The sequence below is a fragment of the Rhinolophus hipposideros genome (assembly GCF_964194185.1).
Source record: "Rhinolophus hipposideros genome assembly, chromosome: 4".
NCBI lineage: Eukaryota > Metazoa > Chordata > Mammalia > Chiroptera > Rhinolophidae > Rhinolophus > Rhinolophus hipposideros.
Genome location: NC_138050.1, coordinates 10,678,059 through 10,702,121, shown reverse-complemented (window position 1 = coordinate 10,702,121; position 24,063 = coordinate 10,678,059). Strand labels below are relative to the sequence as shown.

The 24,063-nt window shown below is 39.1% G+C and overlaps 1 protein-coding gene across 5 annotated transcripts in view; it reads left to right on the top strand.

Annotated features, from left to right (window-relative positions):
• The window catches only part of STARD13 (StAR related lipid transfer domain containing 13), a 490,614-nt gene that overhangs the window by 303,454 nt on the left and 163,097 nt on the right, over nucleotides 1-24,063 (top strand). The window contains exon 1 of one of the 5 annotated variants that reach the window (XM_081045609.1): nucleotides 16,399-16,742. The exons of the other annotated variants lie outside the window; for them this stretch is intronic. Within the exon in view, the coding sequence (XP_080901735.1) occupies nucleotides 16,574-16,742 (169 nt within the window). The 5' untranslated portion in view covers nucleotides 16,399-16,573. Of the gene's footprint in view, nucleotides 1-16,398; nucleotides 16,743-24,063 lie in introns of those variants that run through there. 5 annotated transcript variants of the gene reach the window in all.

The window sequence follows — 24,063 nt, the reverse complement described above, 5'->3', positions numbered from 1 at the left end:
ATTCTTATCTTTATGTCTGCAGGGGAAATCAGGTATTTTTAAGCTGAATTTTTTTAATCACATGGAATGTTGATTTTTTTTTTTTTAAGATTGAAGAGGGAGGGATTTCAGAATTTAATTATATAAAATTAATGTTAAGTACTATACACTCATACAAGTTTAAACTATTTTGGTACCAAAAATAGACTTCAGCTCTTCTTCAGAACTAAAGGCCGTCTACCTCAATAAGACCTTTAAGAACAATAATCTTACTTTTAGTGATATAGCGTATTAAAATCTGACATAAGTAAGATAGAAACAATCAAAGCAGGGCCTAAAACATTCACCTAAGTATGTAAGACATCTGTGTTTCAATAGCAACTTCAGAAACTGAAAATTAAAGGTCGTCAGCCTGGGCTGCGTCTTCAGGTAGCAGATTTCACAACCTGGGGAAGTCTGCAAATTCATCTTCCTTGTTGATGGCAAGAAGGGGTAATATTAAAACAGCACCCATCAAAATCTTAATATGCCACTAATCACCTGCATATCTTGTTCAAATGCAGATTATGATGGAGTAGGTCTGGTGCAGGGCCTGAGACTACATTTCCAGCGAGATTCCAGGTGATTCCAATGCTGTCAGTTGTCTCCCCCACTTTGAGTAACAGAAACTGGAAATCTTTTGAGGTTTCCTGCTGCCCCAGGATTGTAGGTTAGGTTTCCATGTTTTTAACATGGAAACTATCAGATAAAACCTGGAATGATGGTTCAACTACAAAGCTTCTGGAAGTCCTTCATTACTTTACCACTTTGACTTCAAGGAATAAACTTCCCCGAATGTTGTTGGCATGCAGTACACCAGGGGTGTCCAAACTTTTTTCAACGTTTTCCACCAAGGGCCATATGCGGTAAAATATACAAACAGCCGGGCCACTCACTCGAGGTGAAGTATGTATTGCCTCACCTGGTTTATTTAACTAAATGTATTTTTGGAATTTGCTGCGGCCCAATTAACAATGGATCATGGGCCGCAGTTGGCCCACGGGCCACAGTTTGGATACCCCTGGTACTGCCTTCACCCTTCATTTCCCCCCAACAAGTGTCAGAACATAATGGTAGTTAAGTACCAGTACATAATATAATGTGCCTTGTGTGAATTAGGCTCTTTTAGGAATTTGGCCAGTAGTTATTGTATCATCTGTCAATCAAAAATTCTAATAATTTATCGAGTCCTACTATGTGCCAGAGACTGTATATTGCAATATATGTATCATTATCCTGTATTTTGCATATATTTTCTCAAGCAAAAATTTTAGCACTGCGGCTAAAAGTGAAATCTAGAGCCAGTAAGAGAAGTCAAGATTTGAACCTAAGTCTTGTTGGCTCTCAAGTTTTGCTCTTTCTTCTACACTGCACTGCCTCTCTGAGGCAGGCGTAACACTGGATCAAGAGGAGGGTTCAAAGATGTGAACAGCTTATTGTGGGCTTCAAGAAGCTTTTTATAAGAGCAGTAAGAGATAACACAAAGCAGCTCCAAATGAAGCACCCAAGGACTATTCCAGAAATGGGTCTCTTAGGAGTATAGAAGACGTAGGCAGCTGTGTGTACAAGAATGTCCTCGAAAAGGCTTCCCAGAGAATGAGGTCATTGAGTCAGGTTTTGAGAAATGCGTAGGAATTGAAGGAACAGAGTAGAGAGCTTCTCAGGCTGTGGGGACAGGGGTGAAATCTCTTTCTTTTTAAACACGACAAATTTCAAGGCTTTTTCAGACAACAAGAAGGGAGTCAACTATCACAGACTTTTAGTGGCAGACTGAAGAATTTGGGTTTCATCCTTGTGGGGAACCATTCAATGTTTATAAATAATATATCAGAACTATGCTTTAGAAGATGATTCTGGCAAGTAGATGTGTGAAGAACTGGAGCCGAAGAGTAAAGAGACAGAATCAAAGAGGTTAGTTTCCTCATCTGTAAAATGAGGAAAAAGTAACTACCTCATAGTGTTGTTTTGAGAATTAGATTAGATACATGTGTAAAGCACTTGGAATGGTTCCTGACACAAGTGTTAAAAATGTGAGCTATCATTACTTCGGTACTCTAAGTGTGAAGGTGAGTGAGCTCCCTCCTGCAGTTATTCCTGCTTAACAAGTATTAAAGTCAGTTCTTCTTACAGAACCTCTTAGTACAGAGCCAGGAATACGGGAGGTGTTTATGGTTAGGTCGTGTTGCTGGTGTCATTATTTTCCTCTTCGACTTATCCTCCAGGTAGATGTGAGTTTGTGTCATCTTTTCTCCAACCTTAATTATCAGAACAGCATGATGACGTTTCTTTGGCTTAATGTTGCTTTGTTGTTTGTGTCAATCTTTCATCCTTTAATTCTGCCCCAGTTATTACACAAGATGTCTTCCTGAGCATGCCCTCTGCTTGTAGGTATGAGTATGAAAGAAGCATTATAATTCTGAGAGCAATTTAAAACTAAATAGTTGAGTCCAGGTTTTCTAAGAAAAAGAAACTTAAGGTGGAAATCCCCTGCAGAAGAGCTTGTCTGGGAGTGACATTTGATAATGTATGGGCAGCTTTGAGTTTCCATAGGTTCGTTCTGCTCTATAAACAGAGACTGAACATACCAAAGTAAAAGGCATGTTGCATGTCTTTAGTTGGAACAGAGTCCAATCCAGAAGAGGAGAGAGAGAAGCGAAGATACAGTGTGGGCGAACAGGGATAAAGTGACAGTCAGGACACTAGGTTGCCATGCTTTGTCCTCACGGAGTAGTCAGGTTTCCTTATGCAGTTCACTTTGTTTTCTCACATGCAGAGTTAAAATACTGTCTGGCCTACCTACCTTTCTTCCACCATTCCATTGTACCAAAATGTGTCATCCATTCCTATGTGCCGGGCACTGGGCTAAGTGCCATGGTACAGTAATGAGCAGAAATATACATAGTTCCTGCCTTCATGAAATATTCAAACTAGGGGGAATAAACAGATATTAATCAAATGCCCACCCCCCTGGCAAATATCATAATGCAGCCGTGACAGGCTGCAAGGGAAATGCACACAGTGCTACAGATTGCTATGGGGACCCAGGGACAGTATCCTTGAGGAAATGAGTATTGAGCAATAGTTGCCTATACCTCTCTGGGAACAGCTGGTGTTATAGCCCCAGAAGAGCAAGCTGCTTGTTTAAAGGCCTTGGAAAGAAGGCCAATGTCCCTGGAACACAAAGCAAGAGGGAGGATGTGATTACTGAGGCTACGAGAGGAAGTTGGGGGTAACACTAAACAGGGTCTTGTAGGCTCCTTTAAAGGATTGTTTTAAAAGGTTTTTTCCATCATCAAGTGAAAGGAAGTGAAAAGAAATAAATCTTTAAAAATTATAAAATGCTGAACAAATAGAAGACAATTTCTTTACCATCATGAGTATGGTCTTTCTGAGTTTTACTAAGAGAATTGCACCAAATATCATTATATAGCTTAAAATAAACATTTATTCTACTCAAGGAATCAAAGAACAAAGTTTGACTATACACTGGGTCATGAAATACTCTCCAAAGGAAAGTCTAGGCGTCCACCTGTTTGGTGATACGTTATGTTGGTGATTTCATAGAATCACGCAGTCTTAGTTTGGAAAGGACCTTCCTCACTAACCTATGATATTTATGATATGGTTGACCACACTGAAGTTGAAAGCCTCTAGGCATGAGGACCTCCTAGCTGTTGAAGGCAACCAGTTTTATCCTTGAACTTGCTTCAAACTTCTCACTCATATTTTGGGTCAGATGTAAGATGATGATGGGGGAGAGAGGCACTAATCTTACAGTGTGCCATGTGCTCTACATACATAATCTAATTTAACTGTCACAACAGCTTTTGGGGGCCTAACCTCAGTTTAATAGACGAGAAAACCAAGGTGCAGAAAAATAAACTAATACAAGTTGACTTGACTCCAAAGCCACAAGTGTTCTAGAACTATAGAGACATTTAAAAAATATTTTAATAATTACAGCACGTTTTGAAAATCTGATGAAATTTAAAGACTATGCTCTAGAAAAGAGAAAATATGCACAAAATTTTACAAACAATTCCAGAGTTTTGGAGACTCACAGTAGAGTTAATACACTCACCCTGTTATGTATGTTTCTTGGTTATAACATAAGCTTCACTAGGACAGATTGGTGTCTGCTTTATTCGTTGATGTCTTCCCAACACTAGGAACACTGTGTGCCACCAAGTAGGAGTTCAAAACAGTCTTTGAATGGAAGTGATTCCAAATGCCTGGGCCCATTCACCTGATTATCTAGAACAGGACGATAAAAGTATGGTATGGAGGGGTTGCCTCTGTGCAAAATTCAAGAGAACCACAGAATGCCTTCCCAACGCTGACTACAGGGGACCCTAGGACGCTTCAAGGGACCTCCTGGGTCCAGATTTGAGAAATTATGGGCCAAGTTTGTTTTGTTTTGCTTTTTGAATTTATAGTCACTTTCTCTTCCTCCACTCTGAGAAAAGGATAACATCTTTAATAGTTTCTTTTAAAATTAGAATTTGAGTTTAGTAAAAAAACTGAGTATTTGAGTAAAAAGGGTGTAGACCAGTTTGTGCCCAGGCTTCCTCGTATCACCACTGTATTATTTAAATGATGCTGCTCATTGTTGGGATGCCAGAACTTTAATATATTTATGTGTATTTCTAAAACTGAAGTAAATATCAGCTCTTAGAAAATGGTTGTAAGGATATGTTATCTCTCCTAGGATTTAAAACCAGGAATGGCTGAAAAGATAGTTTTTAAATCTAAAGATTGGGTCTGTGCAGTTAACAGCTCTTAACACTCTCAGTGTATCTTCCCCCAAAAGGCAACATTCAAGAAGTGATATAAAATCTTTTCTTAACTAGCTTAGTTTTTCTTGGTTTGAATCCTGAGCCAGTTGACACAAAGAGTAGGAGAGGAACTGATAATCACACATACTTGGTCTTCTTATACATATAAGAGATGTGTGTGTGTGTGTGTGTGTGTGTGTGTATCACAGTTCATATGTGTACATATATACGTGTGTGTATATACAAGGTATAATCAAACAATATGGTGAATGTTTAAATAAAAAAAATTATTACAGTAAAAGACACATTGCCATTAATTCCCCTTAAAATATTCCCCCTCACTTTGAACACATCCCATCGTTCTTTCCACTTTCTGAAGCAGTTCTGGAAGTCCTCTTTCATGAGTGTCTTTAGTTGCGCTGTCATGGCTGCCTCGATGTCCTGAATCATTTTGACTTTGGGGAAGAACCAGAAGTCGCACAGCGCCAAATCTGGTAAACAAGGTGGATGAGGACACACCGTGATTTTTTATTTGACAGAAATTGCTGTACCAGAAGCAATGTGTGACACAGAATGTTGTCATGATGGAGGATGATTTAGGGCACACTTTAAAACACACCTTCCCTCAACCATAGCTCACATCCGACTGCACAGAACAAGTTGAAACTTGTCACACACTGTTACTAAGGTTCGATGTACCGCTTCCCATATTGAAGATCCCTGCCTTTCTGTTGGATGGCACTCGGCAGCAGCATTCACTGTATTTTTTTTAATCACAATGGAAAGCCTCCATATCACACATCACTTCTTGTGGCAATTTCAGTCAAATAAAAACATTACGGTGTGTCCTCATCCACCTTATTCACTGGATCTGGCATCTTGTGATTTCTGGCTCTTCTCCAAAGTCAAAATAACCATGAAAGGTAAATGTTTTGAATCAATTCAGTGCATTGAGGCAGCCATGACAGCACAACTAAAGACACTCATGAAAGAGGACTTCCAGAACTACTGCTGCAGAAAGTGGCAAAAATGATGGGATGTATTCAAAGTGAGGGGGAGTATTTTAAGGGGGATTAATGACTATGTATCTTTTACTGTAATTTTTTTTAATTTAAACATTCACCATATTTTTATCACACTTCATATATATCATATATATGTATATATCATGTATATGTATGTATATATATATATATATATATATATATATATATATATATACAGTGTAGATAAGGAAAGGGAAACCTTAAGAGACTAGAGACTAAATAGCTTAAACAGTAAGAGCTAGGGTGTTATGTAGTATTTTGCAGCAGAAGAATAATTTGTTGGAAGTGGTATCCTGAGAAGCTCAGTTTTCTGTGTTGTTAGGGATAGATGTGTGACACAAGAGTGGACACAGAGGTACAAGTTTGACTGTCAGAATCAGAATCATCTAGACCGAAGGGCTGGTCCCTAGGTGGTGGAGGCAGTAACAGAAGAAGGAACGGATATGAAAGCCATTTGAAAAAGGAATCAATAGACTTCTGTGGTTTTCTCTTTTTGTTTCTCTTATTTTGAACATGGGGTTAGGCACTAAGGAAGTTCAAGCCATATTGGTGCCTATCGTTTTTGTGCAGAATCTTGTCTCTCTGTCTTCCATCTGTAAGACACGGAGGCAGCTGGAAATAAGCTGCAGCTGAAGCTCCTTCTCCACACCTTCTGAGGTGGGCCATTGGTTTGACTTGATCCCTTCATTATATGAGCAACACAGTTAGTCATGTGACAGCGTATTTGGAAAATTGACATTTAAAAGATATCACCTATAATTCTGCTACCCTAAAAATGGTTATAATTATCTTTTTGGTTTGTTTTCTTCTAATCTTTTTTTACCATGCTTTTTTTTTATTATTCCTAAATTGTAATCGTAGTATATACCACACCATTTGGTACCCCACATTTTTCATTTGAAACAATCTGCTGATTGATTAACAGGATCCTGTGGGACTAGATTTTATAAAGTAATCCATATTGAGAAGCAAGCCAAGCTAAGGCCAGCCAGCCCTTGAAAAGCCCAAAGTCAGAGAATGAAGGGAGTGTTTTAAGTTCATCAAAGACTGAGAGTCGCTTTGGGTATGTTCTGTCCTTCTGTGCAGCAAACACATTTTTGGTGCTTAGTAAGTATTTTCCTGTGATTGATTGTGTTGAGTCATCTTGGCGGGGCAGCAGAGGAGAAGGTAACCACGCCCATCCATCTATGTTGTACTTGGTGTGTTGAAACAGGCCTGTGTCATAAGACACGATGAGATTATGATGGTTCACTTGGAGGTTGGCCAGAGGCCACTGCTACTTTAATAAACATCAAGCTCAGAAGAAATAATGAGAATTTTCAGGACAGTCTCTATGTATTTATAACACACATATATATTCTCAAGCAGAAAACAACCTTCCCCCTCCACTTCGAAAAGCTGCGTGAAATGGGCACAATGGCTGAACAATGCCTGTTTCTTCCATTAATTCAAAGGAACCCCAAGATAAGGAACCTTCAAGAGAAGCTTCCATGGGGTAGATTTGGAAACCTGCTTTCTCTTTAAAGGTAGAATTGCACCCGTTGTGAAAGGATGATTAGACAAAGATTGGTTTGTTTCCTGAAGCCGGAGCCCTCTTTGATGAGTAGGTTGGGCACTTCATACATATGCTATTGCTGTGACCCCGGCCTGGCAAACCCAAGCTGTATGTAACTCCAGAATTTAGTTTGCCCTCCTAGGTCCTCACCGTTATTCAGCCCTTCTTCTAAAGGATCACCTCCAAGACAGAGCGGGAGCTGACAGGTATCGACTCAATTTAGAGCTTTGATGAAGAAAAGAGAAAGTGTCTCAAGAAGAGTGTTGGGGGGATGTGTGTCATTCCAAGTTGAGTCTCAGGCTCCCAGAGGTTATTTGAAATGTGGTTATTTGAAATACCAATCGCTCTTATTATTACAGAAGGGGGTAAAGCATAGTAAAGTACTAATGTATTTTTGTTTTCTTTGTGCACATCCCCCCCGCCTGGCCCCATGTTCTCTTTCCCTCCTTATGCCCAGGTATGCATTCCTCCAGGCTCAGCACTGCTCCTCTGCCATGCAGAATGAGTCTGCTCTTGTTCTATCCCACAGCCTCCCTGTGCACCCCTGTTGTAGTACCTGTAATGCAGTCCTGTGAATATAACCATCCTCAGTGTTTTCCATTATAGACTGTACCGTTACAAAGAGGGACATCTTTGTACTGTGCTTGTGCCCGGCCGTGCCTGGCATGAACTATACGTTAGAACTATTCGACCATGAAAAGGCGAAAGAAAGAAGCTGTGGAAGCTGTAACATGACTTACTTAGGGGCTTTGTCTCTATTTATGACAAAGAAGATGCCAGCAAAAATCATATTTTCATTATACCACAATCCTTTGGTTAAATCATTCCTCCCAGCCCCAAAGAGGAATCTCCCCTTGTTGCCCAAGCAGAAGCCCTGGAATTTGTCTTCCCAATCACCTCAAAGTTCCACTGATACTCATATCTAGAGTTCTAGAGAGCTGTTTTTGCTACCTTCTCAAATTCTTAGTTCTTCTCTCTTTATGTGATGTGTTTTAACACCATTGTTCTTCCTTACACCACTTAACGTTCTGTAAAGTATAGATGGATAGTCCTATATTAGAAATAAGAAGGGAACACATTCTATCTCATTCTTAGTATACCGAACTGAATTCATCTCAAAACGTGTATATGGTTTTAATATGTAAGAAATGCCATTATTAATCCCACACTCTTAGTCCTCCACACGTTGTGGGCCATCGCTATCCTCACACTTTACTCGGGGCCCAACTGCTGCATGACACCAGATTGGAAGCAATTGTACGTGATAATGGAGACTGGGTCCGGGCAACAGGTTGGCACACAGTCTTAATAATGGTGCGCTTTTCATTGGGCAATCACAAATATTTACACAACAGATAATGTGGAGAATCAATAAAGGATTTTCCAAAGGATTCATTGTAGGATTTCTTTAACGAGTGAGTTTCCCTTTTATATTCAAATTATAAGTTGAGTCAACATTAAGAAAATATATTCACGGTTGTTCAAGATGGGAAAAGAGGTTATAGATCTAACCTGAGGTGAATAAGGATAAGTCTCAAAGCGCAGACAGATGCCGCTTGAGAGACTGAAAGATCCCTTTGAGTAATCTAAGCAATCCTTTAAAAATACAAAACAAAGGAAACACTCAACATGAGCAATTACCTTTATTTTCAACTAGGGCAAAATATTTAAGTTCTGGAAAATACCAGACAGTAAATTAATTAAAATCACCAGCAAAGTTATTGAAAGAATTATTAAAATTTAATTTTTGAGCATGAAGAAACAGGTGGTTGATAACCTAGAGGCAGTAAGCATCCACAAAGAACAACTGACCCAGTGCTTTTCAACCATTTAATTGAAGACACAACAGGCATGTTTAGAAAATTTGCAGCTAATTCAAAGCTAAGGAAGATAGCTATTTTTTTTTCTTGATGCCTTCCTTTCAGCCTCCCTGTGGAGAAAGTGTTGCTCATCCTTTAGACTCCTTATTTTTCACAAGAGACCTTAAACTGCCCTCTGTTTATTGGTCAAAGCATATACTTTTGCTGTAACCAACAAAGTGAAATGTGTGCATTTCAGGCTCTTTCTAGAGAATAAAACCTTGACTTATCTGCTGTCCAATACTTATCCAATCCAAGTTGTAATAGCAGCAACAACTACAGCAGTTATGATGGTTGCTAAAAAATATATGCATTCATTCCTCTAGACATTCAAAATTTTATCTTTGGAAAAATTCAGATTATCATTTATTTAATTATGTATTCAACTGATTGTTCAGCCAATTGCTATTGATTTCCTACTGTGTGCTAGGCTTGTGGTAGACATAAGCAACACATAAGTCAATGAGAAAATAAATATGTAATTACACGTTTACAAAGGTGCTCTAGAGACAACAAATGGGCTGCGGCTTCCGTGTAGGTGAAGTGAGCAGGGATGGCCTGCTTGAGGATGTATTAGTTTAGCGGATACTTGAAAGCTGAGAAGCAGCCCGGAGTGGGAAGAACTCCATGAAGAGCCTCCAGGCTAAGGAGCAGTGTGGGTAGAAAGAAGACTCTGAGATAGCAAGGTGAAGAAGGCTGATGATGTGGGAGTGGTAAGCAGGACTAGATCGTGCAGGACCTTGTGGGCAAAGTAAGGAGCCTGGATTTTGTTTTAGGTGAAGTAGAAACTTTTGAAGAATCTTAAGCAAGGAAGTGTTACGGTTTAATACATAAAGGATCGCCAAGAAAAGCATACTTAAACCATGGGTTTTCGGGGGCCTCATAGAAATTACTTTTCCTAAACAGAGCTCTCTTATCATACTATTATTAGCATTGAAGGGTACAGTTAAAAGACCATGAATTAAGGTTTGCTACCCTGTCTAGTATCATTGGGGATGCTGACTCTTTGTAAAGACGCAGGAAAATTTTCCCTGGGCATCTCAATACCTGGCAATCTGTGGTCATATTGAGCCACCATTTTGTTCTAGCTTAGGGATATGTGGAATTATGTGATGATTGCTGTTGTTTCCCTTTTGCTTTGTCTCATAGGCATCTGAAGCCATGGTTTCAGCCACCTCCCACGGATATGCAAGGTTGTACGGCTTGTATTTCTGTGAATGGATTTCAGGCAGGGCTTTATTATTTTCCTACCCTACTTTACCTTTTTCCAAACTTACTTAACTATTTTATACTCTTATAACATTGTTATTTTTGTTAGCTCCATCATAGAACAAACCAGAATTAAATAGTTGGAGGAGAAAATCAGGAATTGAAAAGATCTCAATAATTCTAATAAGTTGGAAAACCTCTTCCTAAGTTTGAAAGGTCATTTGCTAAGTACAGGATAGAGAACACTCATTTAAGTTTATGGAAACACATCAGCACCACATGGCTTAAGCACTCAGATTGACTAAAAAACAATATGAGGAAATAGAGATAGGCTCCTATACAACACTTAACGTTGGCATAATGGTGAATTCCTTTTCCATCTTCCCTGGAAGACTGTCCTTGGAGGGTAGGACCAGATCAATTCACCTTTGGATCTTCCACATGTACTGCAGTGCTATACAGGCATTCTGTCAATGTTGAATTCATTGTTGAATAAATATAGATTTTAAGAAATTAAACCTCCCAGAATCTCAGGCTGGATCAGCAGAAGTATAATGCCCCAGATGCAGGAGGTGTGCACACATTGTACCACATACTACTGTTCTCAGCCAGGTCTAGAGCTCGTAAGTTTAGGGGAAGAGACATATTTTTAAAGAGATACCAACAGATTGGAATAGATCCAAGAGACAGCAATCAGCTTGCTAAATATTTAGCTGTGTGGTTTGATGAAAAGGAGTTAGTTTAGCCTACAGAAGGAGATTCTTATAAGGGACATGTTGGCTTTCTACAAACATCTGAAAGACAAGCATATGAAAGAAGGAATAGATCTGTCCTGTCTGATTCCAAATGGCAGAATTAGAGTCAGTGGATGGATATTATGAGGAAAAGCTTTCTTCAGCAGCTTTGTGGACTTAGGTGAGATAATATACTTCATATATGTGGATAAAGTGTTAATTGATCTGGTAGCAACTTATCTATTAGATGAGTATCTGGACTAAAAGATGTTTAATGTATTTTCCAAATTCAAGATGTAAAAACTTTATGCCTATAATAGTTGCAGTGAATAAATGGATTCCAAATTAGCATGTAACAAACTAAGCTGGTTACGACTATTACACATAACAACTACTTACAGGTATTAATATGACTATTCATACTAAAGGTTTTGCATTAGTCATGAAAATGTTTCTGAAGGCAATAGGTTTTAACAGGGTAGAAGATTAGGAAATCACACAGTTCTGGATCTTTGAAACAACTTAGAAAAGGGAAAGAATTTTGGTTGGCTGGAATGGATGGGTGTCGGCAATGAGCCCAGGACAAGTCAGCCCAGATCATTGGCCATGAGAACTGGAACTGATGATTGGGTCCCCAGGGGATGGCATGAGGCCACAAACACACTCTCAGAGGCTCCGAGAGGAGAAATTAACCAAAGGCAGTAGTGAGGGCTGAGCGACAAAATAAAGGAAATCTATTAAAATCCAGAAGTCTTTGCATATCTGGACTCCAAATGGGAAACATGCTCTATGGCGGGGGGGGGGAGGCTGAATCAGAAGAGAATCCACTCTGGGAAATTTCCCACAGTGTCCTGATCATGGCTGCAAATGTTAGTATCACTGGCTTGTCTGCCTTGGCATTTGGGCATGTGTCCCATGCATATTGGAAAGGCTCATTGGCACAGAGTTGGGCACATACACCACAAATCAATTGGTAGAAATCCTCAAAATGTGCTTCAGTGCTCATGGGAAGGCTTTGACATTAACCTACAACCTTGGGGTTCAACTAATTTCAAAAGCAGCTCTCCAAATCATCTCTGCTTTTTTTTCCACCTACCACTTGTATCTCAAACATTTTCCTGTTTGGCAGAACTACCTTGGCTCCCTTTGAACAGGCTGACGAGGAGGCTGGAATGTGTGTGAAGGAGGAGAAGGAGCAGCAAACAGATGAAAGCACAGTGAGCCATTCCTGGCTTCTGTCAAAGTGCTCCTAGCGCTCTGCCATGTGTACACAAGATTCCATTGAGCGCTAATCTGAGATCATCTATCAAAAGACTTGAAAATTTTAAATACCAAACATTTTGTTTGGAGGTCAAATTTCAGAGTTTTGACTGTATTTGGGGTGTTTGCATTGAGAAGAAATGCCATGGAAAAGGCCAGACAATGTGCAGAGTTAGCCTTGAGGATGAGCAGAAAGCAGAGGGCACACATTCTACCCTGCAAAAGAGAAGTCACTAAACAAAGAGGCGGTTAGAGCTGCTTCTTCACGGCAGGATCGGGGTACGAGTGAGTGGGTCTTGAGTTCTCAGCCATAGATCTCTCCTAAGCTGGCCCCTGGTCCTCACTGGTTAATTAAAGGCTTTGGGCTTTGTGTCTCTTACTCTCTAGACACTCCGGTCTTAACCAAGACAGGCATTTCGCCATCCCATACCTATCTTTCCATTTAGGCATTCTAGTGTCACACACAATTAAATCAAATTAAGATGATTTTCAGTATATTCTTCCAAAATTGTATCCCCTATCCAATTTCCCCAGCATTGTTTCAGTGCTAATTTTTCCTTCCTTGTTCTTGATGCGTGATAGAAAATTAACATATCATTGGTATGGATGTAAACTGGCTGTACACTTGATTCCTACATGACTGGGACATTACTTCACTGCTGGACCTCTTAGTTTCCTTTTCCATAAACTAGGACACCAATGGCTGTGGACATTCATTAAAGACGTGAAATGTAAATAGCACAAAGCCTGGCACATAGTAGGTGCTCAACACTGTAGTCCCCCCCTTCTTCTCTTTATCACTGTTGCTGGTTCCCCATGTTCATCTGTTCATCCCATCCCTGAAATAGGCTGAGTGAAGTTTGCTCTTGATGACCAAATTAGGAAAGAGGAAAACGAGGTGAAAACTAACCGCTGATGCTATCCATTTCCCTCTCCTTTGAAGGATTCAGAAAGGAAAAAATCCAGCATCAGTCTTAAAAGATATACTCAGGACTTCCTCTCTCTCTCTCTTTCTCTCTCTCTCTCTCTCTCTCTCTCTCTCTCTCTCTCTCTCTCTCTCTCTCTCTCTCTCTCGCTTTCTCTTTCTCTCGATTCCTTCAGACCTCACTCCCTCACCAGTGAAAAGGAAGAGTCCTCTCAGGTAGATGCATGGAGGACATTATCAGCCTGGGGGAGTTCATTGGCGGTATTTACATGCACAACAAACAAAATAGAACTGCCTACCCAGTGGTCTATCGCTGGGACCAAATGATGAAAAAAAATGATTAAGAAGTTTCAGGTTCCATAATAATGGCAATACATTGGTATAAAAGAAGGCATTAATAATACTAATAAGAAAATAAAGTCACTTTATCTGCTTTAAATATAGTATTTTGGTCGTACAAAAAGGCAAAATCATGGTGAGCCGTTGCATGGATTTATATATACACTCGAACCAAAAATGAAACTTGTACATGCCATTGGGAAGATAGAGCTGGGGATACACAATCCTCCATAGATTTCCCTGTTAAAACTCTGTTCCCCAAAAAAGTCCTATTCCCCTTCCCCAATAATAACAAAAAAATCTTTAAAAAACAAAACAAAAAACTCAGTCTGATTTTTTAGAAAAAGTAGGCTCTATTCTAAGTTGTCTTTCTTGTAATCGAGGAATAAAAATTCCTTTTTCTTAATTTACGTTTAGTTCTTGTTCATTGGCAATCTCCTATGAAATACTGTTTCATGTTGTTACATCTGTTGACATATAGTAAAAAATACATATTTAGGGTCTTAATGTTTTCAGAACAAAATACCTCAGGACTTTTGGTGTGTTCATGTATTCATTTTCATGCATAAAGGAGGCATTGTGATTTATTTAAAAAAAAAATGGTAACCTGGCCATGATACACAGCAGTGCTTCTTAAAAAGAATCATTCCATTTATTTTCAAAATGCAACCCAGTAAGTAATGAACTACAAGGTTGGCAATGGGAGTAGCCAATCTTTCTTGAACTGTCATTCACAGCTGTGAAACAACTACACGTCACTTCCTGCCGTTTCCTTCCCAGAACACAGCCAAAGTTCCCAAGTTCCATGCTCCACTCTTCTTTCTGTCTCCACATTCTCCCATCCTCCCCCAACGAAAACGTGGTGACCGCAGGTTCTGTCTTGAACACGGGTTTATGGCGGGAACATACCCAGGGTTGGACCCTCAAACCAAAAGCACGTGCACAGAGTGGCTGACAGCATCTCGATCAGATAGCAGGCAGCGCAGGGTCTGAGCTGGCAAACGGACTCGCAGGCATCCAATGCTCTGCCGTAGTGCTAAACCTGTCTATCGTTAATGCCCATGCTTCTGGCACACCAGGGTCCCTAGGTCTTAGATCCTTGTCACCTTCCGCAGAGGATGCCCTGGAACAGAACTCTGATCAAATCCTACATAAGAATGAAAAGGGAACATCATCCCAGTGAGATCGCCCTTTTTTTCCTATGATGACACTGAAGACCTAATATTTTGCTCACTCTCGATTAGTTACCGGAATTGCCATGAGAAAGTATGTTCTAGAACAGGCTCTAGAGACCTTGATTAACCTGTCCATTTATGTAGTGGGATAGCTACAGAGATGTTTCTCAGAATCAGGCCAGCAAAATCCCTCAGGCAGAGGTGTTATGGCTGACCACCTTAAGAAAACCACAGTAACGAGAGCTAAGGTCCTAATTTAAGTCCTATTAAACTGTTAATTTAGAGTTTTTCATTATTAGGACTATAAATCCCAGGCCGGGCTCTGTTTCAGTTTGAGTTGGCCAAATACAAGAACAACTTGGCCATATGCTTCTCTTTCAAAGAACTTTACTCATTTAGCCCCAGGCTCAGAATTCGATAACATGTTTTCTGTGGACTTTTTCCCCTCTTCACATCAAACAGTATTAAAGAGGAAAAACGGGGGGAAATTCTAACTACTCCCATATGTGTCCTCACTTAGGGCCAAATTGAATTACTTAGACTTTCCTTAAACACACACGCTGGTTTCTGTTCCCCCACATGTGGGCATAGACCCTCCTGCGAAGCCCTCCCTGTCTCTGCCTGTCAGAATTCCACCCATTGTTTTTAAAGCCCACCCAAAGGTCTCCTCCTCTGTGTGGTCTGCTAGCATCACCCTGGTCAGAAATAATACTGCTCCCGTAACTTTGTGTTTGTGTCTTTTTTGAGGCACTTTTCACGTAAAGCTTGTGTGTAAGCTTTTGAGTAATGTCTCTATTGATCCTGAGTGGCTGGGTGACAGATAGTATCTTCCCATGAAGATGCGTCTTTACAGTGATTCCTGGCAGTGTCCTAGATGTCATAGGCACTTCATAAGTATTTCCTAAGTATTTTGTTTCTTGGTGATGAAAACTTGGGGAGGTAGAAACATTAAAGAGAAATAGATACGTTACAGATATGCTTGTGCTCTTTGTCTCTCCCAGTCTTAACTGTAAATAAAGCTCTCAACGTCCCATGGCAGAAGGTCAGAAGTCTGCCGGGTATTTACTCCGGTGTGAAAGCACTAGAAGTTAATTTTCAGTGGAAAGGTTTTATTTGATTCATTTCTTCGTAATGAAGGGTGGTGATTTTTTACTCAGAAGCTTCTACTTATTTGAAGAAGTTTTTCATTAAGACGTTTATCACTTTCATCTTGAACCTGGCTGCAGCTGCCTGGGAGAAAAAGAAATGTTCTTTCTCTAACTTTTACAGCTTAAAAGATTTCCTGTGCCCAGGCTTACTTTTCTCCTACTGCCATTTCTCTTCCCTCTCTTTTTCTTTTGACTTTTAGTGAGAGCTGCGTCTTGGTGCTTAGTCAGCTCTGAGGCATTTGCTTTCAGCCTCGCAGAGGAATCCTAGCTGCTGGAACTCCTTCTCTTCGGGGCTTGGGGCTGACTCTGTTAAGTTCCCATTCTCCTTTCTGCCTCTGATTGGCTCCCCATGGTCACGTGAGGCCCGGGGGTTGGAATTCTGAGTTGTGGCTTTTGGCACTCCTTTTTCTTTTTAAAAATCGCCTGGTCTGTGGAGTTCTGCCGAGCTGGGTGCCTTGCTCTGACTGAGACTGGAGACAGAAGGAAACAGCCACAGGGCACACAGAGGTGGCAGAAGAAAATCTGCTGAGATGTTTGGCCAGGGACCCAGGACCCCAGCTTCAGGCTGCTACTATCTAAATTCCATGACACCTGAGGGCCAGGAGATGTACTTGCGATTTGATCAGACTACGAGACGCTCTCCTTACAGGATGAGCCGGATTCTAGCACGCCATCAGCTAGTGACTAAAATTCAACAAGGTGAGTTCCCAGTAGCGGAAGCCTGTTGCTAATTGATTTCTGTTGGCTCTATTTCACGCTGACCCAGTTTTGTACATTGTTGTTTTCACTTTACAATATATGGATTTCTGTGCCACGTTGCATGTAACTTTTAAAAATAACTGTAGACTACAGTTTTAAGCAAACAGGGACAGCACCTCGCTGCCACATAACTCAACATAAAGTGCACAAAAATCTTCACCGTAGGAGGGTAAATCATAAATTTCCAAAACTTACGTGTGTCTACAGAAAAATGAGACCGGTTTACTCAGTGTGTATTGTAGGGTTTTTTTCCTGCAGGTTTCTCACACTCTGTCACGTTTGAAACGTGGACATTGGTTTATTTAATTAGGAGGGGGCAGGGCCTGCCACCCTGCACAGATTCTTCACAACACTCAGTGACAGGGGGAAGTTAGAATTCTATTCCTAAGGCCATCAGGCTGACAACCAGAATCATACTCTTTGCCTCTTTGTATGTTTTTGTCAGTAGTTGTCACTGATTTGTTGATATTGTTTTTCTGGTAAAGGATAAATATATCCTCTAACCTCAAAATAAATCTTATGACCTGTGCACAGAAGTACCAGCTTCCTGTGGAGAGGATGTTAATTATAAGCTGCTAGATGTTCCTTTTTATCCTCAGCAAAAAAAGAAATAAAAGAAAAAGATATCAACAGCCTGAACATCACTAAAACTCATCATTCTCCAAAAATAGTTTTAAAAAGTCTGTAGAAACTAGACTAGACAGATGAACATTCCTAACAAGTCCCTAACTGGTGCCCATTTAAAAGACACACCCACGTACCCACATATACACAGTAAGTTTATGAAGTTTATGACCACCCCCTTCCTGGACTACAAAAAGTATGTAAATTATTATTATATTGGTGATTTTCTAGAGCTATTATGCAAACAAACTCCACTTAAGTAAATGAGTATGAGATTATATTGAATTTTAGAGGGGAAGTTGGGATTTGTAATCGTGAAAATCTCGTTGTAATATTTCCAAAAGGAACAATATGTATTCTAGTGAGCAGCATTTGATGAGATTGTTTCCCTGGAAATAGGATTTGTTTGTAAAGGTTCAGGAACTGGTTATGTGTGAAAGATACTGGTCCTACATACCCGTCTGATTTCAGGAAGGATATTATGTCATTCCATAAACTCTGTTGTGCAGGTCTTGATTGAATAGAAACAAAAGTAATTATTTCCCTGTGGCTTGATTTAAAAATACATTAGGCTTAGAATAAAACCCAGCTCCATTTTCATTTTAGAGATTTCTGACAATGGTGCTTTATCAGATGCCGTCATCATGGTGGACACAGGGGCTTGATAAACGTTTGATGATGTTTTATAATCTATGCTCTTTAAATATTCCTCAGCATGCATATAAAGTATATTAGGTTAGAAACATTGCGTACAAATAGTTTGAGATTGCTTTGCAAATCCCTTTAACTGTATTTATAATGATTAATTTCACTAAAAATTATTTATGTTCTTTTTGGAATGAAGGTCATGTTTCCATTGAGGACTTCAGGTTATAAGTACATGCATGATCACTGAAAATGTACTGTGAGTTTGTTTCATTTTGCCTAAATAGAAAACTTGAGCATTTTTCTATTGGGCAATGGAATGTTTGAAGCCAATGAATGAAAAAATAAAAAGTGACAGTTAAGATCATAGGAAGACCTGAAAGAATTCCAACAATATAATGATTAGGAGCTCATCATGTGTTAACATCATTCAGTTGTATAGTAAGACATTGAGAAAGCAAAAGCAAAACAATTTTACTGGGTTTACTGTATTAGTAGATCGGTTTACTGTAAAAAGAGAGAATATTGATTGAGAATTTATAATGTATCAAGAACTGCTCTAAGAGTATTATACATATATTCACACATATGTGTGTGAATACATATATACATGTATATACACTTGTATATATGTATATACATTTATACATATATAATGTATATACATAAATGTACGTATATGTATATATATATACGTACATATATATACATGTATATACATTTGTATATATGTATATACGTTTATACATATATATATGAATATATATATATATTCGCACACATATATATGTATATTTCAATTTATTTTATCCTCAAAAAAATTCATGTAGGTAAGTACTATTATTATACCCATTTCAAAAGTGAGAAAACAGAGGCACATAGAGTCAAGTAACTTCTCCCAGGGTTACATAGCTGGAGCCAATATTTGAATATAATTCTATAGCCCATGCCCTATAATACACTAAACTGTGTTTTAGTTTTTATAATAAGTGTTAAAGTATCGAACCTATGGTTGATTTTTGGATTATATAATATGCCAAAGACTTCAGTTCTTTTTCTACTCAGTATACAGCAATGAACCGTATTACAGAGTCAGAATTGGTCACTCACTATGAGATTAGCAATCAGGTTTTATTTCTCTTGTGGAAGCAAAATGCTATGTGTTTTACCTCCCTTGAACAGTTAGTACCAATAAGTGTCAAGTTATTTTACTAATGGCCTATAATCATTCAATTAAAGCTTATTCCAGTGCATGTTAAATTAATGACACTGTTATTTTTGTGTGTGTAGTTCACGTATTGACATCTTAAAATGACAGCCACATCAGTAAAATTGTTCGCATTACTCTGCTATGGGTCTGTGAAGGGAAATTTAGCATTACATTGATATAATTTGGGGCATTGTTACTTCTACTCATCGTCTCTCATGGCTGTGGAGAACAATGCCAACAAGAGTAAGTTGCTCCCCGCTGACCTCATTTCAATGAGATAATCATTGAATGGCATAGACATGATTCAACAGCAAATACACTCATGGGAAGGAAAAACAAGGAGGAGAAATAAAGGAATCTTTGATGAAGCATAGGATCAGAGTTAGTTGCCCAAACCCAGGATGAATTTAAACTTGCTCATCGTAGGGTATGCTCCAAAATCTGCAGGCGTTGTTTCCCTAGGCTTCTTTTTAGTTTGGGAGTTTTAAGTCCAGTTAAAAAGAGAAGAGATGTTTAAAACAGAGTGTTGTTCACGGAGTGAAAGTTTATCATAAGTCATACCCTACCCCACAATCTCGCTGCATCAATGGGGAAATTGTTGTAGGGAGAGAGATTGGAAATAATAACGGTCCTTATCTCCCTCACTGGCTGGCACTTGGGAACGGACAAGAGGCAGGACACTGAGGAGATGGAGGAAGAGCATGTTAGACCACAGGAAGGGAGAAAGGGGATTATATGTCATTGTTTGATGGCTACAATCTATTGGCTACATGCACACCATGTTTAAAGTTTATAGACACACCCACATGCTATGAGAAAAACCCAAATCTAAGCAGATCCATAAATGTGATTACTTGCTTTGTGAAAGAATTCATCATGCTACTCAACATTTAAAAAATTATTTTAAATGCATAAAACAGCATGATATGGACCAGATTGCAGTAAATCTGAACCAGAAAAAAAAAGGAAACAGGGATTCAGGCTCTATTTAGACACTCCCTCATTCTTTTACTATGGCAAATTTCAGAACTTAACTGGGCCTTTGTTTCTTGAGGAGAACATGAAATGGTTGGACTGTGATTGCTCAGGTTTATTCTGGTTCTCAAGTTCTCTCCATAGTTGAGTCAGTAACTCTTTGAACAAGAGTGTGCAAAGTAGGGAAACTTCAACCTAAAGCAATAGAAGCTGGAAAGGAAACAGAGCAACTTTCTAATGTAGAATAAATCAATGATTTCTAATTTTTCTATAGCCTGTCAAGGAAATGGTAAAGTGGAAAGTAAATTTTAGTTCTACCTCTGCCGCTGATTAATTGTGTGTTCTGAGCAGGCCACAAATTCTCTGGGCATTCTTTCCTTCTTCTATAAAACAAAGGGTTTGGGTTATATAAATGTGGAGTTCCCATCATCTCTAAAAATTCTAGGATTCTGTGATCACAGGTGATACTTTAAGACAGAGACAATCCTTATTTACATTTTGCTGTTGTATCATTCCACCTCTATCTGCACATTCTTTAAACCTGGTTAGTGCTCTCATTTTCAGTGTAATAGGAAAGTTAGAATGTCCAGTCTTGTGGGCTATTTAAATGTTCGTATAACCTATAATTATAAAGAAACTTGTGCAAACCTTTGTTTCTCAGGAGTCTGGGACTGCAAAATGGCGTTATTGTGACGCTTGGCCTATTGTAAGGATTAGGAATCAGAGAATCTCCACGTGTGTGTTTTCACAAAAGACCTCTCTTCTTAATAGACACACAGAATGTAGACATTTTCACTTCTAAGGGAATTACTGAAAGTTAGACTTGCATTTTCATTGACTTTTTATCTGAGACTATTTATAGAGATAGCACCTGAGTCAAACTTAACAAGAGTGGAATAAACTGCCATTTTGATGTTCACAGGGAATGGAGGTGGGTGTTAGTGATGCACTCTCTCTCTCATTACTCCATCAAGTCAAATGGCATCTTGGGAATTTGCCCAACCCAAGTGGTGGCATTGCTCATTCCAAATGTATGAGACCCCCACCAATGGGGTGGCGTCAGCTGAAATTAAACAATCACTTGTTCTTTTGGAATTGACCTTTCTCTGTCTTTAGCACTTTATTGCCCCACTACTCTTAGAAATGGATGGTGAACATGCTGGCAGAAAGACAGACAAACACAGAAAACAGGATGAACATGCATTCGTCATGTATTGCTCAAGCTCTTAAAAAAAACAAAAAGTGGCAGCCATCAGAAGTTCACATTTCATGAATCAGAGCCTCTTTCTCTCCCGGGCTAGTGATTGAAGAGCTTGTACATAAAGGATACTGTTGAACCAAAGGTTACAGGAAAATCTATTAAGTGAATTAAGTCAACAAACTTTGGGTAATATTTTTTTAAATTGTCACATAGTTAAAAATGTGAGCAGTTAAGAATTATTTAGTACTTATGTACTAACAGGAAATTAACAAAGAGCAACATGCTTGCACACATATAAACCTTGTGAGTTTTACTTTAACCAACTTGTGACTTCCATGGCCACATGTCACTGCTTTTATTAGCTCTGATTTTATAAACACACATCTCAGATGCAACCAGTCGCCAAATTCGGATTTTGGAACGTTGGTTTAAGTGGACAGAGATTCATTTTTTCTTGTATCTTCCTCACCCTCACCCCCATAATCATTACTTTAGTCCTTAGTAAATTGTGAATACTGGTCTACTCTCAGAAGGCACATTTCCTCATTTCCTTAGCAAATTAATCATGGGAAGATTTAAAAGCACAAGTTATAAAAAAAAAAAAAAGCAAATCACTACTAGTGGTCTGAACAATACCAATCGATGACCCAAACAAACTTAGAAAGAGAGAAAATGGTAGTGGGTTTTGGCAAACCTCTTATACAAAGGGAAATAAATCAGTGTTCTCACATAGGGTTGAGAGCAGGGAGGAAAGTCCAAGGAGAAGATGGGAGAACATGACCATGAATTGCACACCACACCAGGTATATGAATGAAATAAAGATCATGTGAAAACCATGTTCTGTCTCCTCAGGGGCAATGTAAATAGGATTTGGGTGTGGGTAAAGACATATATTAACTTATATTCTACCTCATTACCTAAAGGATTTGAGGTAGTTTATAGAAGAAGATATATACAACTCAGTTAAAGAAAAGACAAATCAGCTGAAAAGAAAATTGTAGGTCAATACATAAGATAAAACTAGGAAGAGCTATTACATAAAGATATAAAACACGAGACCCTGAATAATTACTAAAAGTGGGCTGCATATTTAACTTGAGCTTCCCTAATCTAACCAGAGGAAACTGTGATCAGGGGAAGATTTGCCACATCCATAAGATAAAAACATACTAGCACAGCTTTTTATGGGACTTGATATTTGGGAGAATTTTCTCCCAAGAATTTGATATAAGAGACAAATTCTTATACAACTCTCATACAGTGACTACAAGCTATAATGGATGGTGCTTCTAAACATCCCTACAGTGAACTCAATAGCAAGTCTCATAGCATCCTGCAGTGGAAGTGAGAGCATAACAACAAATTATAATTCAGTAAAAATATTTGGGGATGGGGTAGTTTGTTCAAAACAAGGAGGTTCGGTATTCAATCCTCTACTTCTCTGGCTTAATCTAGAAACAGCCTGGAGACTATCCAGAGACAATTTTCCTGAGTCTCTTTCACAGAACAAGGGTCCTGTCGGAGTTATTCAGGGGGAAATGTTTATGTGGTTAAGTAATTTAGGGAAATGCTGTGTCTTCTTTCCCTTCTTGGAAATTCATACTTATGAAAGGCTCACAGAAATCCTGCAGAAAGTACGTTAACTTGTTTTAAACTGGTATGTTGCATCATGAAACCATTTTTCTACCATATACTAGGAAGTGCCATCTTGTAAAAGCAATGTTCCCTGGGGAACATATTTTGGAAAGGCTGACTTAGGAAAATGCAGGGCCTGTGGTTCATTCAGATTCTCTGTAAAAGTATTTCTTGCATGGATTGGGCAGTAGGTAATTTGAGGTGTTTTAGAGAACAACATTGCAAGTACTCTGTTTTCAAATAAGGGCGTGTCCATATACTTTAAAAATCAACTGGGTAAAGGCAGGATGGACACCTTTTTATGAAAATTAACAGCCAAAGGAAGATTCTAACCTGATTGGGTGGTCAATGCACATCTGCTAGGCAGAAAACTGAAAGAGTAGGTATATGTGCAGAGTTAAACATTATAACAAGAATACAGCCAGTCTTCAAACAACTCTACATGATAGGCATTGATGGCCAGACGAAAGAAATGATTGCCTTTTAGCTCTCACTCTGTCTAACCTCTGATAGAGATGAATTCCTAGGTGAGATATGAAGGGATCTGATATTATGGCAGCTAATTCAGGAAAGTCATTACTGCTGGGAAGTGGAGTCACGCCCCACAGGAAAGAACAAGGAAAGTCTTCAGGAGTCTCAAATTCCCACTGGCTGTCAGTGCTGTGCGATACGTACTGAAGCTCAGGTGTTGATGGGTGGCTCAGAGTCCATTTTTGACGTCATGGTCCAAACGTCTCCTTGGGACATAAAGTCTCTCTCGGTACAAGAAAATAAAGTGAATCGATAGATAACGATCATTCTAATGAGTAAAATATGTTTCATTTAGTTGTATAAGCAACTTCACGAGCTTCCCAGGAAGACTGCAAATGCAATGTTCAGGTATTTTTTCTCCTGCTGGCATTAGCATTTGCATTATGAATGATGCTTTTGTAGAGAAATCCACAAAATAGCAAAAAGCTACAACGTATGG